Genomic DNA, 16,340 nt, shown 5'->3' with positions numbered 1-16,340 from the left:
ACCAGGGACGATTTGTGATAATATCCTAAAATCAATCTATACATACATATCTATATATCTATACCTTATCTCTTCCTTTTCTCTCTATGTATATTGAAAAAAAAGAACAAAGATCCATCCATCCATATATATCGTCTATATATACACTATCAACATAAACGGATGATGCATCTGGGCAAAACATTATTTTCCTTGAATAGACAAAAGCATATTAAAAGAAATCAATAGCCTGAATACATCTTTGGTCCATGAATGAATTTATATATGATATTCTTTTTTTCATCCTCATTTATATATTATATGTTATATATATATATATATATATATAATATATATATATATATATATTACAATATGATAAACGCCTAATTCGTCTAATCTTAAAGTATGAAAACGGACATGTTTTGTGAATGTTAATAGAGGATTAGGGCGTTTTTATGTTTGTTTAAGTGTTTCAGGTCTTTGGTGACAAATTGAAGTTAAATGGATCATAAACAAGTCAAGCAAAGTCAAGAATCAAGTCAAGAAGTGTCAAGGCAAAAATCTGGAAAACTGCCATTTCTGGAGGACAGTCTCAGACGGCCAGGAGGTAGTCTGGGACGGCCATAGCTGCATCAAAATTCTGAATTTAAAGGGTTTTATTAATTTTCAGTTTATAACTCCCTCATGGACGACTTTGGAAGTTACCACTTCATATTTTCTCATCCCTGGGCAGTTTCCTAACACACACAACACCCCAATTTCATCATCAATTCATATTTTCATGGATATCAAAGCCTTAATTGAAGAATCAATAATGAAGATTATAGGCTAGGTTTTCTTTGATCATTCTCATGTGAACAATTATGTAAGACTTTTATGTTCAACCTTTCTCATATTCATGTTGGATTAGATGTTTAATTTTTAATTGTGTTTTGCATCTAATGTTGTTTGGATTTGAATGAATGATTACATGTTTATGACTTTGAATGAATTTCATCCATCTTTTGGTTTCCAAATTATTGTTAATCATGGATTATTGAAAGAATCTCTCATGAACTTGTAATTCTATTTTAATGAATTGAAAATCTAGTTGTGTCAATTCCTCGATTTTTCATTATCGTGAATCATCACAACCGATTACTTTAGTTCTTAAGTTCATTCATTCCAAACATTATAACGAATCATGTCTATGTGATTTCCAATGAATATAAGTTAGGTTACATATTTGAAAGCATAATTGGGAGCATGAGAATGGTCTACTTTGTTAATTGAAGTATTTTGTTAAGTTTATGCTCAACTTTAGTTTTAATCAAACAAATCAATCAATCAATCGATTTTAAGTTTATGTCTAGTTTAATTAACTTTGTAAAATTGTTTAACACTTTCCCTTGATTCCCTGTGGATACGATACTCGACTTACCCTAGCTAATTAGTGGTAATTAGTTTTATTTTTGATCGGTCCAACGACATCGATCACAATAATATTATCTTATTATTATATCACTATTATAAGTATTTTAGTAAACTGCAAATGGATACTACACCCGAATAGGAGAAAAACACCGTAACACCACACCATTTCGATGAAACCGAGATCCAGATTTCAATTACACATCATCACCATTCATCAAACAAATAGCCACCGTAACACCACCATATTCGGGTGGGTTTATTAGATCTTTACCAATTTGGAATAATCTCTTCGTGATCGCACTCATTTGGCTTGATGAATTCGTATCCTAGTGGTCGTATGTGGTGGAGTTGGTTATTCATTGTGGTATTACCGGCCATGGGTTTACATGGATAGGAGATCATAGATATGGATATAAATTATTAGATAGATATGTATATAGATAGAGATGATACATATGTGTATGTACATATTCTATATTTGTTGGGATAATGTTGATGAGTGAAAAATTACAAGAAATTGAAGAGGAAGAGAAAATTCATGGAAGATATAAGGAAGGGATGATGTCTTATATGTAAAAAGACCAAAACACCCTCATGTGCAATTCACATGACAAGTTTAACGGAGAAAACTAATGGAAGTTAGTGGCAGGGACTATAGGCAACGATAATGAAAAGCTAAAGGACTGTTTGCAATGAAAAAAAAGCACAGGGGTCAAAATGCGAATAACGACAACCAAATGGACCATTTGTGACATTTTCTCTATGTTTAAATTGGCAATTTGGCAGCTGGAAGTGTTTTTGATATGTTAATTCTAATAGAGATTGTTGGAAATTCTTGGCTTGAGCAGGCAAACGGCAAAAGTTGTGTACTTTTGGGTAAATATCTTGATGATTTTGCCACTTGTATCCTTTAGGCCTATGAATAACATATAATCAGTGCCGAAGTTTGAAAATTTTCAGTGGGGGTCGAGATCTAAATTTTTTTTCCCTAACACTACTTTTTTTAAAATGGGGGGTCGAAAATGAGTATATCGAAATTTTTCTATACAAAAACAATATACCTCCTATATCGCAAAAAAAAAAAAATTCGGGGGGTCAGGCGCCCCTTCCCGCCCCTATATAGCTGCGCCCATGGATACAGTAAATACTCCGTATCTATATCTATAACCCCTTATAAAGTATATTGACATTTTCTATTTTAGGAAATTCAGGATTTTTTTATACCCAAAATACCCTTATTTTTTAATCTTAATTTCCCTAATACACTTAATATATACTTTTATATTATTTAATAAATAAAACAACTTTTAATTATATTTAAAAGTTATTAAAAAATTACTAAAATAACATTAATGATTAAATTACAATATCAATCATTTATCCAAAATATCTCCATAAAATTTTTACATCAATTACCTTAAATCAATTATCTACACCACTCGACGCCGCCGCCTCCACTACCAACAATCGCTCCCCACCACACAGAGCCGGCTCAATAAGCTATTTGGGTTAGGCAGCCACCTAAGGCCCCCAAATTTTGTTTCCGTTTTTAGGCTTTTTATTAACTAGCTTTGTTTTGCTTTTCTTTTAGAGAGAATTTCATTTGATCACCCTGTGGTTTACGGTATTATCATTTTTTTTCCCTGTCGTTTTTTTTTATTATTATTTCACCCTGTAGTGACTTTTTGTATCATTAGAAACCCCTCTCTCAAAAGGACGTTAGTGTGGCTCCGTTAAAACTCTCACGTCCACTGCATATGAGGGTAACTTAGTCATTTTACTTCTAAAACACCAATTTCACCTTCCCATTTCATAAATCAGATCAAATCCTCTTTTCTTTCCCCAAAAACTCTTTTCTTCCCCAAATCTAAAACAAAATCTAAAACTTTTTCAATCCAAACATAAAATATACAAATCATAATTAAAAATCATTCAATTCAACCATAAAACCTATTTTAAATCCTATCATCTATATATTTTGCAGGCATAAACATGATTAACAATAACAAAAATCAAAACAAAAAATAACAACCCTTGCAGGCATAAACATGATCATCATTCATCATTATATCAACTTGAAATCATATCATATCATATACATAAGTAAATACACATTCGTTTTCAAATTCACAAATTATACAAACACATATAGGTTTCTTTTGATAGCTGTGCCAAAGATTCAAAGTTATGGACCAAGATTTTGTTGACTTGGTGACCACCAAGATCCAAAGTTATGAAGCAAAATCAAAATCTGGGTACTGTTGTAAATTTATTTGGGAAAAGAAAGTAATTTTTTAGGTGAGAAAATTGTAAATCTGGGTATTACACACACACACACACACACACACATATATAAGATTCATCTTTATCTGTATATATTGAGAACAATTTATATTTTGCCACTCCACTTTTTCCGACGTCTCTTCCCGGCCTCACCACCGGTCACTCTTCATCTTGGTTACAAGAACTTTTTTATCTTCATGGTATATATAGCAGCAGGAAGCAACAAGAAACGAGCAGGCCTCATGAAATGAGTCCCAGTGACCTTATCTTTTTTGTTTGAACGAGACCCAGCAAGGGAAACAAAGGGATAACTCCATTCAAGATGTTATATTCCTGTCTTTTTTCTGACGCAAACAGCCGTGGTGAGGGGCGGAACCCTCAAGAAGGTCACCACTCGAACACAAAACCCAGATGATTCGTTTGTATTTGGTTTCCGATGTGATGGAGGTGCTCGCATGGGGTTGTGGTGGCCGGCCGGAGTGGTGCTCGCTTGGAGTGTAATTTGGCCATTTGGGTAACATTTGTTGAATAAGATCGTCGATCTCAGATCTATCAGATCTTATTATTAATTTTTTTGTAATATTATTAAGATGAAATGAAAGTTTTGTAAAGAATTTAGTTTTTTAGGGATTTTGTTAAATAACTTATTTAATTTGTAAAATGTGATGAAGATAGATAGATATAGGAAAGAGATAAGCAAGTGAATGAAGAAAAGGTATTCAGTGGTGTAAAATTATCATTATACCCTCATGTGCAGTGCATATGAGAGCTTTGATGGGGCCACACTAACATCCGTTTGAGAGAAGGGTTTTTAATGATACAAATGCCATCACAGGGTGAAGTAATAATAATAAAAAACGACAGGGTAAAAAAATGATAATACAGCAAACCACATGGTGATCTAATAAAATTTCTCTTTCTTTTAATAAGACATTTTAAGTATGTGTTGTGATGTACGGAAAAGAACCTCTTACCTCTCCCACTTACACATTATACATACTACATGATTTCATTTACAGATAAATTAACGGAGCTTTATAATCACTTATTAATTTATTTCACCTTAAATTATATCTCATTTCAAAGGTTAGTACATTTTATTTTATTACCAACTTAATCATATTTTATATATATCTTTTATTTTAACGAGTTTATTGATTTTCTATGAAGAATTTGAGGTGTAAAGAAGTAGTAGTTATTAAGGATAGTTTTAATCACTTAACTAATGTATTTTTTCTTAAATTTTTTTTTCCAATGATGAATCAACGTGACAACAAAGACAGAACATGTGAAATAGTTTGGCATGTATTTCGGTTTGTGAGTCTAATAATCTAATTACAATTTTTAGAAATGCTAGTCACTTACTATTGTTCAAATCTTTATTTTAAAACTTTTGTGTAACTCAGAGAACATAATTGTACAATTCTTAGAAAATGTTGGTCTTTGATATTTGATTTATGTTGAACATCATCCTAAGCCCAGACAGGGTTTTTTTTGCTAGAAAGTAGAAACTGTTAAAAAGGCCTTCGAAATTGGTCTAGCCTAAGGCCACCAAAAAGGTTAAGCCGGCCCTGCCACCATACCGTTGTCGCCACAAACCGCCGCATTGCACGAGTATCGTGCTATTAGATATATATAAAAAAAGTCATCTTCATGTACAAGACTTACTGCCTTATATCCATACCCATAAGGGCTATTGATGGCAAACTCCGTTACTAAAGATCAATCAGAAAACCAAATTTTTGTAAATGTTAACGGTATCACCGCTACATGTATTCGATTAAAATTTATGTGATTGATTTCAGCGACTTCTTTGTTTATTAACAAGCTGAGGAGCTTGTATTTCAATCTAAGTCTTTTGCACATTCATAGGTTGTTTATTAACGCAGTTATCACCCATTGTTGCCACCATCACACCGTCGTTATTACCTCTATTTTCACCGTATCGCGCGAGCATAAGTTAATAATTTTCATAATAATCTTTTCTACGGCAAACAATTTTTGAAACAACATTTGTTGCTATGCTTTGAAAATGTTTGTTTTTAGATTTTCCAACTTATGATTTTCACCTAATGTTATTGTACTCCCATTAACTTTTTATAAACTTTGAATGTTAACAATTTCTTCGTTAGTTTTGTAAAATTCAAATGTATATTTTAGGGAAAAGAAAGGGATGATTTTTTCCCTTTAACAAGTATTATAGATATATAATTTTCGTATAACACATCATATAATTGCGTTTGGTTCGCGGAATGTTTTTGAAAGGAATAGAATCTTTCAAAGGAATTGGAATCTGAAGGAATGGAACTTGACGGAATGTTTTTGATTTTTTGAAGATTCAAGTGAGGGACGGAATGAGATTCCTTTCCCCATCCCCAAGGAATGGAGATTCCATCAAATGAGGGAATGTTAACATTTCAACGGAATGTTATTCCTCCATCTTTAACCAACCAAACACACTAAGGAATGGAATTCAATTCCAATTCCATCAGATTCCATCAAATTCTGTGAACCAAACGCGTTAATGTTTTTGAAAACATGTTATAAATTTTACATATGTCTTGTTGAAAATAAATTTAAAATTGAAGTTTGGAAACATAAAGAAAAGAACTTGAGTGGCCAAACTATGAAAAGAAAGAAAGAAAATACATATAAAAGGAAAGTATCCCTTCTATTCTCTTTTGTTTTCTTTTCGTTCAAGACATTATTCATCCATTCCAGATATCTACTTCCGATCTCCGTCGCCGGTATCTCTTCCTTTTTATTATTATTTTACTATTAATGAATCTGTTATTTTTCTCTAATATAATTAACTGGTACTGTATTACTCTTTCCAACTCTAATATTAATTAATAGTAATGATAATATTTTTTTACATATATTAGTTATTTATAGACTTTTTAATTAGTGCTACAGTTGATATTAGGTTAGTTTTCAGTGTTTGCAACTAGAGTTGTTAGTGTAATACGAATGATGATTTCATTGTAATTTTGGATTGCTCAAACCCTAGGGGTTTCGTTGATTCGATCTTAAGCGTAGGTTGTATCTCGATTAATTAACTATCCTATGCCCAAGCATTAGCGTCTTAACAAGCTTCTATATATATATATATATATATATATCTGTTAGATATATGTATATGAGGGTTAGGGTTTATGTGGCTTGTTAGACGCCCAAGCTTGGGTGTAGAACCCTCACATCTTGTTTTTTTAATCCATAAAAAGCATGGGGGCCAAGCATTTATAGATATATTAAAAAATTAGTATGTGGGGGTTCTACACCCAAGCTCTAGATCTGGGAAAGCCTTTGTTGTTTTGTTTAAAGTTTTAGTCAAAATAACTGAAACGACCTCGATCATATGAAGTTGGCCATGAGTCGAGATCCAGTCTCAAATTTAAAGCTTGAAACAGTCCAAGATCAGACTGAGTGAGGTTACATAAAACGAGCCGGTCTGTAGCTATGTCAAGCTTGTGCTCGTTTACACCCCTATTGTCTAACCCTAATTTGGAATGCTTGTACATGCCTCATTTATGCTTTTGTTTATATCTAAACATTTCATCATGCTACATTTGCTGCTGAAAAAAACCTTGCCCGAATTTATGTGAGGATCTTAATCACATTGTATATCTTCGGATGCTTTTGGGACATTCTGCAATTTCACATCTGAGTTATTGCTAGGATATATAAGAACTGCATTTGAATCTATTCAAATTGGATTTCTTTATCATAATTATCTGTTGTTTGTTTCAGCAGAAAAATGGCGTCATCAGTATCACATCTTCCAGCCACAACAGAATCTCTTGAGCTGGCTTCAGAAGCCAAAAGTCGATCTGCGGCTATCACCATACTCTATCGCGTCCTAGATAACCCCACAGCCTCTTCTGAAGCCCTACGGGTCAAAGAGCAAGCAGTTATTAAACTTTCCGATCTCCTTCGAGAAGAGAACAGGGGAGAAGATCTCCGTGGTCTTTTGACTACATTAAGACCGTTCTTTGCACTGATCCCTAAAGCGAAAACTGCAAAAATTGTTAGGGGAATCATAGATTCAGTTGCCAAGATACCAAATTCCACTGATCTTCAGATATCACTCTGCAAAGAAATGGTAGAATGGACCCGATCTGAAAAACGTACCTTCTTGAGGCAACGGGTTGAGGCCCGGCTTGCTGCATTGTTAATGGAAAGCAAGGAGTATTCAGAAGCGTTGACCCTCCTTTCTGGTTTGGTCAAAGAGGTAAGAAGACTGGATGATAAGTTGCTTCTTGTTGACATCGACCTGCTGGAAAGTAAACTCCACTTTTCTTTGAGAAACCTCCCAAAAGCTAAAGCTGCACTCACGGCTGCTAGAACAGCTGCAAATGCAATCTATGTACCTCCTGCTCAACAAGGAACCATTGATTTACAGAGTGGGATTCTTCATGCTGAAGAGAAGGACTATAAAACAGCCTACAGCTACTTTTTTGAAGCGTTTGAGGCGTTTAATGCTCTCGACGACCCAAGAGCTGTATACAGTCTCAAGTATATGTTGCTATGTAAAATAATGGTGAATCAAGCAGAAGATGTTGCAGGTATTATTTCTTCAAAGGCTTTAAAGTTTTTGGGTCCAGAACTCGATGCAATGAAGGCTGTTGCTGATGCTTATGCCAAGAGGTCGCTAAAGCTATTTGAAACTTCTCTTCAAGATTTTAAGGCTCAGTTGGATGAAGACCCAATTGTCCATAGGCACCTTTCCTCTCTCTATGACACACTATTGGAGCAAAACTTATGCAGGTTAGAATTCTTGTCAGCATCATATTGTTATGAGTAGCATTTCGAATGGGTAGACTCAAATTGGGTTTATGCACAGACATATTCTTGTTCAGTTGTCCATTCATAGCTAGTGTTAAATATGATTAAAAAACTATGTTAATCTAGTAGTAAGCTAATGTTAGAATTGAACAATTCAAGAGACAGTGAGCAACTGAGCACTGAAGGAACCCGTTTGACCAGTTTCATTGTTAATATATTTTTTGATTTGACCATTTGAAGGTAAACCTTAACTCAAGTCAAGTAAATGTATCGCCGTTTGAACATCTTGGCTGCGAATGGCTGATGGCACACTTGTCTATATTATAAGCAAATCCTTGGTTGAGGGCCAACATATCATTTGATCTTGTAAAAAACTTGTGCAGGTTGATTGAACCGTTTTCAAGGGTTGAGATAGCTCACATTGCAAGTCTGATTGAGCTTCCGTTGGAGCATGTGGAGAAAAAGTTGTCACAGATGATATTGGACAAAAAATTTGCAGGAACACTGGACCAGGGTGTTGGGTGTCTCATTATTTTTGAAGATCCAAAGACGGATGCCATCTTCCCCGCGACACTTGAAACTATCCAGAACATGGGCAAGGTTGTTGACAGCTTGTTTGTGAGATCAGCCAAGATAATGGCTTGAGATGTTACCAATTATGTGCTTCATATGCTTTTTGTATTTGTTTGAAATGTTATGTTGATTTTGGTAGAAGCTGGTTATGTTTGACGTTGTTAGATGGTAATTATGATTAGCTGATTTTTGTCATCTTGAGACTGAAAAATTTCTTAACGCCTGGCAACAGTATATTGCACTCTATTCCTTTCTTACCTGCTTGAAAACAAAGGGTCCAGGCTGAGAATTAAACTGAAACTGCTTAAACTTATATTTTTGGGTTTAGTTTTAAATTTCATATTCAATATGGCATGTACTTCTAGCTCAAAAATAGGTTTCTCGTTTGGTCTCCGTCTTTGTTGAATGATCATTTTCTTAACTCGGAATCTATATCACTTTTTCTATTTTTCAATTCACCAAGTTTTAACTAGAGGTTTGACAATTATACATGGATCTTGTAGAAATTGGAGGTTTGGGCGTTTGGCACACTATCTGTCTATCGGAAGGAAGATGATAGCAGGTCTTGTTTGTGTATTTTTTGCGTAGACCTTATAAACTTCTGATATAAAAGCTAGATATGTAATCAGAAGGCCAAAGGCCCAAAGGGTGTAATTTACCCATCCTAAAAATTATTAATCGTCCAATCAGTGACAAGTTAGTTTAAAAATGACGAAAATAAACTTCATTGCAGATAAACCTACTTTGCTGCATTTGGACAAAATAAGATTATAAGCAGCCCCACTATGACATGTTTATGTAATATGTTTGCAACGAATTTCATTACATATCTTTTGTTGTATTCTCGGTAGGAGCAAACATTATAGCATGTCTAGGTGCATATGCTCACGTGTTGAGTTAAAAGAGATGGTTTGAACTTCAAAGTTTTCAAGGTAAAATTACAAGTTATTGACTCTCAATTTTCACAAATATATTGCGCATACAATGCCATTAGTTCACATACACAAAATAGTTACAGAATATTAGACTTGAAATACAAACTCTAATTAAACATGTCAACATAATTAACCTAACATCACACCATCATCACATCTTTCCTGCTAGATGGAATAGCAAACCTGGCGGAGAAAGATCGACATAAAAGTTCAGTGTTTTCCTTCTCGGACCCTTGATCAAAATTCTGCATATAACCTTCATGATCATATGAGTAGACGAAACATGCCATCTTCTTGTTTTTCTTTTTATTATCGTTTCTCTTTACAATTTTTCTCCAAAAATTTATCCACTTGGGCTCTGAATGATCCGAAGTGAATTCTTTCCGAGAGTAACTTCGACCCAATCGGAGACTCTGGCTGCCTTTGGACTTCTGCCAACTTCCAATTTCCATTGCGATTGCAACTAAATTAAGTAGGAAAGAAGTGTGAATAGGCATGCTTCTGTTCATATGTATATATAGAAATGCATTGTAGTCTTCTTTTTACTACAATCAACTCTTTTCTTGAAAAAGCAAAAAGCATTCCACATAAGATATGGCATCTTAGTACTTTAGCCACAAGGCTTTAATTAATTTGTTTATTTATAGAGGGAAATTAAGAAGCCAACATATTATTAAGATTTAAGAACAGCTTAATTGGCTTCCTAAAAATTACTATCATTTTACAATGTTTGTATAGTTCTCTAGGTTTTTTGATGATGGTCCTGTTGTACTATGGTTTTTCGATGATAATATTACGGCATTATTCAAAAAACTTTATAAAAATATAATGGTACCAAGATTTAAATGGCGGCTCAAGCAAGCCCTCAAAGCCTGCTAAAAATATTCCAAAGCGCATGCATGCCGCCGGCCGCCGAAAGAAACCCCTAGCAGCTGGTGGTTGCAATCATCAAAGCTATCTTCTCACCCTCTTTATATACCAAAAATATTATTTGAATGTACAATTTATCACAACATATTGTTTGAATTGTTATTTGGAGGATATTATATATTAACCAGGGTAAGTAACCATACGTTGCGGCGGTGAGATGGTGGGGTGATAGGTTATAAAGTGTGATAGCCAAATGCCTTAACCGTACGGGTTCCGCCATCGGATTTAAAAATTCGTCGAAAGTATATCGAATAACATCTCTAATGAAAAAACATGAAGTTTTAAGAATAATATAATTTTTATAATTTATCGATGTACGGTTTGTGAGATAAAAGATTTTGAATGAATTGGATGAATAAATGATTTATGGAGGCGAAAGAAAAAATATGATTGATTAAGATTTGAGAATAAAGAAATAGTGTTTGATAAATATATAACTGATAGAATAGACATTTTAAAGAAGTAAATGTGAAAACTTAAAAGGTTAGAAAATGAGACTCTGCATATAGCCCTACCCAAACCCAATAAATATACAAATACAAATGTGGCGCAGCACAAAATTAATAAGATATAACATATTTACATAATTCATTTTCACCATTGGGTCCAATCATGTTATTTACCTTATATGGATATTAATACCCAAACCCAATAAAATATACAAATACAAATGTGGCACAGCACAAATTGTACTCTTTGATATCGTAAAGCATGGATAAGTAGTGTATCGATCAAATATTATGTATCGTCTAGCCGGAAAAACAATATTGGCTAAGGGATTATGTTTATTTACTAGTCCAAAATGCATCAGAACTCGCCAATTATTTATGCAAGTGCAATACAAGAGAGTTACTAACTTAGAATATTACTAGCCAAAACTGCATACAAAACCATACTTTTTCATGAATAATCCAATTTCTACCTCAAACAAGTTGACATGCGAAATTGATCCTTGAGTGGATGTGACCATTGACAATAGAATCTCCACTAAAAATAAACAACAATTTTTACAGAATTATAGCATACATCAGTCCACATTTTCAAAACTGCGGATACAACATGATCATAGGCCACAAGATTATATAAGAAACTACTTAACTTCCATTTTGGCGATTCTGTGAATGCATGATGGATCTCAACCTTCGATATGAATCTCGACACACATGAGCATAATCCGACATGGCTCTAAAAAGCTCGGGCAACCGAATCTTAAGACTTCCCAAGGATTTATCCCTCACTTGAATGCATAGCTTTTGATGAGCTTCCATTTCATCTTCAAGTCTCTTCTTTAGTGTCTCAACCACAAACTGCCTTTCTGCAACTGGATCTGTGCCTGTGCCCCGATTTGTATCAGTCTCATCTTGTGGGCCACGTCTCATAATATACTTATGATACCAATCTTCAAAAGCCTGAGTTTTCCTCAAGTATTCCTTTCTAGTTTCCTCCCATTTATCTTTAAGTTTCATTTCTTCTTCCTGATGGTTCATAATGGTTTCAATAACCGCAGCAAACGATGAAATGGCACTTTTTGCAAGCTCATCTGGAAGCTTCTGAAGGTGGTCATGCCACGAATGTAAGAGGGCTTGGATGGGAGGGTTTTGGACTCGAGGTGGAGATGAAATTTTCTCTTTTAAACTACTTTCGATGGGAACTAGATTGAGTTTTAGCCAATTGTTGAGGGCTTGGACATAATGCTTTTGATGGGTTACCAGGGTTTCAAAATGTGAGTGCCACCCTTGAACCACATGGTAGAGCTGAACAGTTGTTTCATAGTGTTGTTTTGTGGTTTCTTTGGCGGCTCCTGAAACGTCAAGAGATTTGAGGTCTGTGACAATTGTTAATTGGTTGTCATGGTGTTCACACATTGAATCCCACATCTTTGACATCCTGCACAGTTTAACGAGTGTTTTAGGTATCGGTCATATAGCAGAACATTGCAATATCTCATGGAATTAGAAAATATTGTCACTCTGACTTGGTACCAAGAAAAGCTTTAAAAAGAAACTAGATATATATAATTTAATTTAGCTTTTAGCTCTGTTCCACAGTTTGATATAATTTGATTTTTGCAAGTAAATTACAGATGCCACCAAAATATGCAATTAGATACATTTACATCAAAAAATCCAACTATAATTCCCCAAAACGAGGAAAACACGGCTAGTATGTAGTGATCAAATACATAGAGAGGTGAAGTTCAATTACCTTAAACTAAATTTAGCCACTTTACCATTTGCTGGTTTCATTTTGGCCAGCATAGGCGTATACGAACCAAGTTGCATAGTTAAGTGGCTTGTTACGATTTGTTAGTAGCGTAGCGGCCTAAAGGAGTATTTCCTTATCCTACAAGCTGAATCAAATTCATCCAAATATTCATGGTGAAACCCATAATTCAATAAGCTAACTGCCACATAAGTCATCTCTTTTGTTTGAAAATTTGCAAAGCTGGCAGGGTTAAAGACGCTGCAATATATAGGGCACGGAGTATTCGGATTTGTTTCTATATTTCCCTCTCTATATATACTACATTCAAACCTAAGAACCCAGAATTTGTTACTAAATAAAAGCAACACCTCATAACAACGATTCTATGATATAACTAAAAGCAACCCCATCAAAAAGAGTCTCAGGTTGTAGAAACTTACCCGTCAACAAGAGCCACTAGTTTAGGATATAACTGCTTATCACGAATGTCATTTACTTCCGAAACAGTTGAATCCAAAGATTGCATGTCAACTATGTATCTTGTATGCAAATGACTCACCGCTGCCTTTGTTTTTTCTAATGATTCAGTACTTGCCCCACGTTTTTTCAATTTGTTGAGTAATGCAACTTTCCTTTGATACTCTAACTTCATAAGTTCCCCAGCCTACAAAAATCAAGAAACAGGAGCCAAGTTTTAGTTGATAAAGATTTTCCAAATAAGGGGTTTCTTATTTTTGGTAACTGAGATAAATTCAACATCTACTATTCCTGAAAAGTTACAATGTAAAGCTAACATTCTGTGCTATGAGACAGTTACAGAATATGCACCTTCACTTCTTCGTAAAGCTTTTTCTCCCATGCTAGAAGTTTATCAAGCACGGTGGCATGTGTTTCATATTTCTCCTCGTCATATTCATCGTTTCCATTTTCACCATTACCCGCACCTTTAAATGATCTATTCCATGTGATCACACGCATAACTCTTGCAGCATGATCAATGTGACCTACCAAATCACATAAGTTAATACAGCAAGAATCAGGTCAGGCCCACATGGCAACTAAAGTAACATACAAGAATTGCAACAATCTCTGTTTTGGATCAATTTGAAGTGACTTTATCTACTTGACGGCATCCTAGACAACAAGATTTCATGCATTAATCAACTAAAAGATCAAGAGAGCTTAGGTTTCTCACCTCGATTATCCGCAAAATTGGAATGATAATGCAACCGTGTTGCCTCAAGCATCTTTGATACCTCTTGTGCACTCTCAGAAGCCTTCAAGAAATGATCATCGATTTGGCCGAAAATCTTTAACAAATTCACATTACTTGAGCCGACCACCATGCCGCCACCGCCATTCACCACTCCTCCACCGCTTCTCCTGTTAAGATCTGGCGGTGCTGTATTAGAATGTAAAAATTGTTTATCCTTCATTCCCACCATCACCGGCGTCTCTTCTTCCTCTGTCGTAAACCCCTCCATTACGACTTTCTCTGGTGTTTTAGGCTCAACCTGATGGTGACGGATGTGATGATTCTGATGGTGGTGGAGGTGGTGCTCTTCTTCCTCGTCCTCTTCGTCATCCTTTTCGTGGATTATATCATCATCGTCATCTTCTTCTTCTTCACTTAAATGTCTCCCTGGCATATTATCGACCATAAAAAAGTAATCCCAAGCCATCCCCTTAGACTCCGGTGGAGGTGGGGCCACAGGAGTCCTAGACAACGGCGACGGAGTCTCATCCACCTTTGGCATCCTACTGCTACCTTTTCGCCCCTTTCTTCCTCTCAAATCATTCACATTATCTTCTTCCTCCTCCTCCTCCTCTTCATCTTCCTCGAGTATAGAACCATTATTTATCTTCCTACCATTCTTTTTCGTAACCGAAATAGCCGGCATTGTTACTGACCGTTGTAATGGTGTAGTCGGTGTAGGTGAAAAGCTAGGCATTGGTGGCGGAACAGGTGAATAAGTTGACGACGGCGGTGGAGGTGGCGGAGGAGGCTGCTCCATTATCGGTGGAGGCGGGGGTGGTGGCTCAGACGGCTCACCACCACCGCCACCGCCACCCAAATGTGGATGATAAATCTCTTCAACCTCCCCCTGTGCATAATCACTTAAAGCTGCACCAGTGTTCTTTAAAGCCATAGCATAAGCGGAATGACCGGAAGCAAAAGCATTTCTCGCCGTCACGGCTTCTTTCATAAAATTCCGGCGATCCTTACATCTAGACACAGCTTCCTCATTCTCAATCTTGGATTGAGCACAACCCATTTCAAAATTAACCAAATACTTCACTAGGGTTTCAATTTAAATCCCTGAAACAGAATATATATATTGTTATATACAGTTAGATACATGTTCATTTATGCTGACACATTTCACAGCTTAGATTCCATTACTTTCTAAAAAAAAAAAAAAGTTATTCCATATATGAATCTTTTCTTTAAAAGTTTATAATTTTTGTGTTTTTCATATCAAAAAGTGAAAGAAAAAAAAACCTTCTAAGAAATACAATAAACTTTGTAGAAAGAAAATAATAAATTGTTTGCTCATAATAGAAACACATAAAATGAAAAACCCAGATACAGAAAATATTAAATATAAATATATTCTTAATTTACAACTAAAAAAATTTAACCTTTTTTTGAGGGTTTAAATCAAGAAGTGAAAAAAACACAAACCCACATCAATCAAATTAAAAAGATAAAAACTTTTTTCAAAGGGTCAAATAAAAATAAAAACTTTACAGATACCAAACAAACAAAACTTAAAGATTACAACAAAGTTAAAGAAGAAACATACCTTCACCAAATGAAGAGGAATCTATTGGTGTTTTGTTTTAAGGATGATATTATAATTAAATATTACTAAATAAAAATATTAAATTAATTAGTATGAAATGAAAACACACACGTAGTGATAGAGGGGAAAAGGAGTCAAAGAAAAGGGGGAAAAGAGACAAAAATGGGGGAACATGAAAGCACGAGACGGTGGCAGAGATGTGAGGGGAGAGAAATGGGCTACTGTTTTCATGCAGGGTTTGTACCATTAACGAGTCTGTGTCAGTACACGCTCCGGTTATTGGCGCGTGGTATTTACGCCCCTGTTTAAATTATGTACTAACGGTCACATGTTTCGAGGTGATTAAACGGTGTCGTAAGGAGGTTTCCCCTAAATCATAATTATGTTTACATAAATGGATTTTAATCATTCTAAAAATTAACATAAA

General features: G+C 34.9%; 2 protein-coding genes across 3 annotated transcripts; one reads left to right on the top strand and one right to left on the bottom strand.

Moving 5' to 3' along the window:
- The first annotated feature begins 6,363 nt into the window (after positions 1 to 6,363).
- LOC122601769 (26S proteasome non-ATPase regulatory subunit 11 homolog) lies at positions 6,364 to 9,231 on the top strand. Of its 2 annotated transcripts, none has more exons than XM_043774510.1 (3): positions 6,364 to 6,425; positions 7,432 to 8,445; positions 8,847 to 9,231. In XM_043774510.1, exons 2-3 carry the CDS (start codon positions 7,436 to 7,438, stop codon positions 9,106 to 9,108), a joined length of 1,272 nt encoding a protein of 423 aa, XP_043630445.1. In that variant the 5' UTR covers positions 6,364 to 6,425; positions 7,432 to 7,435; the 3' UTR covers positions 9,109 to 9,231. The 2 variants fall into 2 exon arrangements, with proteins under 2 accessions (XP_043630445.1, XP_043630450.1); XM_043774515.1 differs by having other exon boundaries at positions 6,378 to 6,425; positions 7,429 to 8,445.
- A 2,639-nt stretch (positions 9,232 to 11,870) lies between these two features.
- On the bottom strand, positions 11,871 to 15,987 carry LOC122585234 (protein ROLLING AND ERECT LEAF 2). Its single transcript, XM_043757354.1, has 5 exons — positions 15,914 to 15,987; positions 14,302 to 15,426; positions 13,935 to 14,110; positions 13,547 to 13,770; positions 11,871 to 12,788 (listed from the first exon to the last, which is right to left on the bottom strand). The coding sequence occupies exons 2-5, from the start codon at positions 15,380 to 15,382 to the stop codon at positions 11,996 to 11,998; spliced, it is 2,274 nt and encodes a 757-aa protein (XP_043613289.1). The 5' UTR covers positions 15,383 to 15,426; positions 15,914 to 15,987; the 3' UTR covers positions 11,871 to 11,995.
- Between the last annotated feature and the right edge of the window lie 353 nt (positions 15,988 to 16,340).

Source organism: Erigeron canadensis, chromosome 1 (genome assembly GCF_010389155.1).
Source record: "Erigeron canadensis isolate Cc75 chromosome 1, C_canadensis_v1, whole genome shotgun sequence".
Lineage (NCBI taxonomy): Eukaryota > Viridiplantae > Streptophyta > Magnoliopsida > Asterales > Asteraceae > Erigeron > Erigeron canadensis.
The sequence above is the reverse complement of the archived record's forward strand: the minus strand, read 5'-3'. Positions and strand labels throughout refer to the sequence as shown.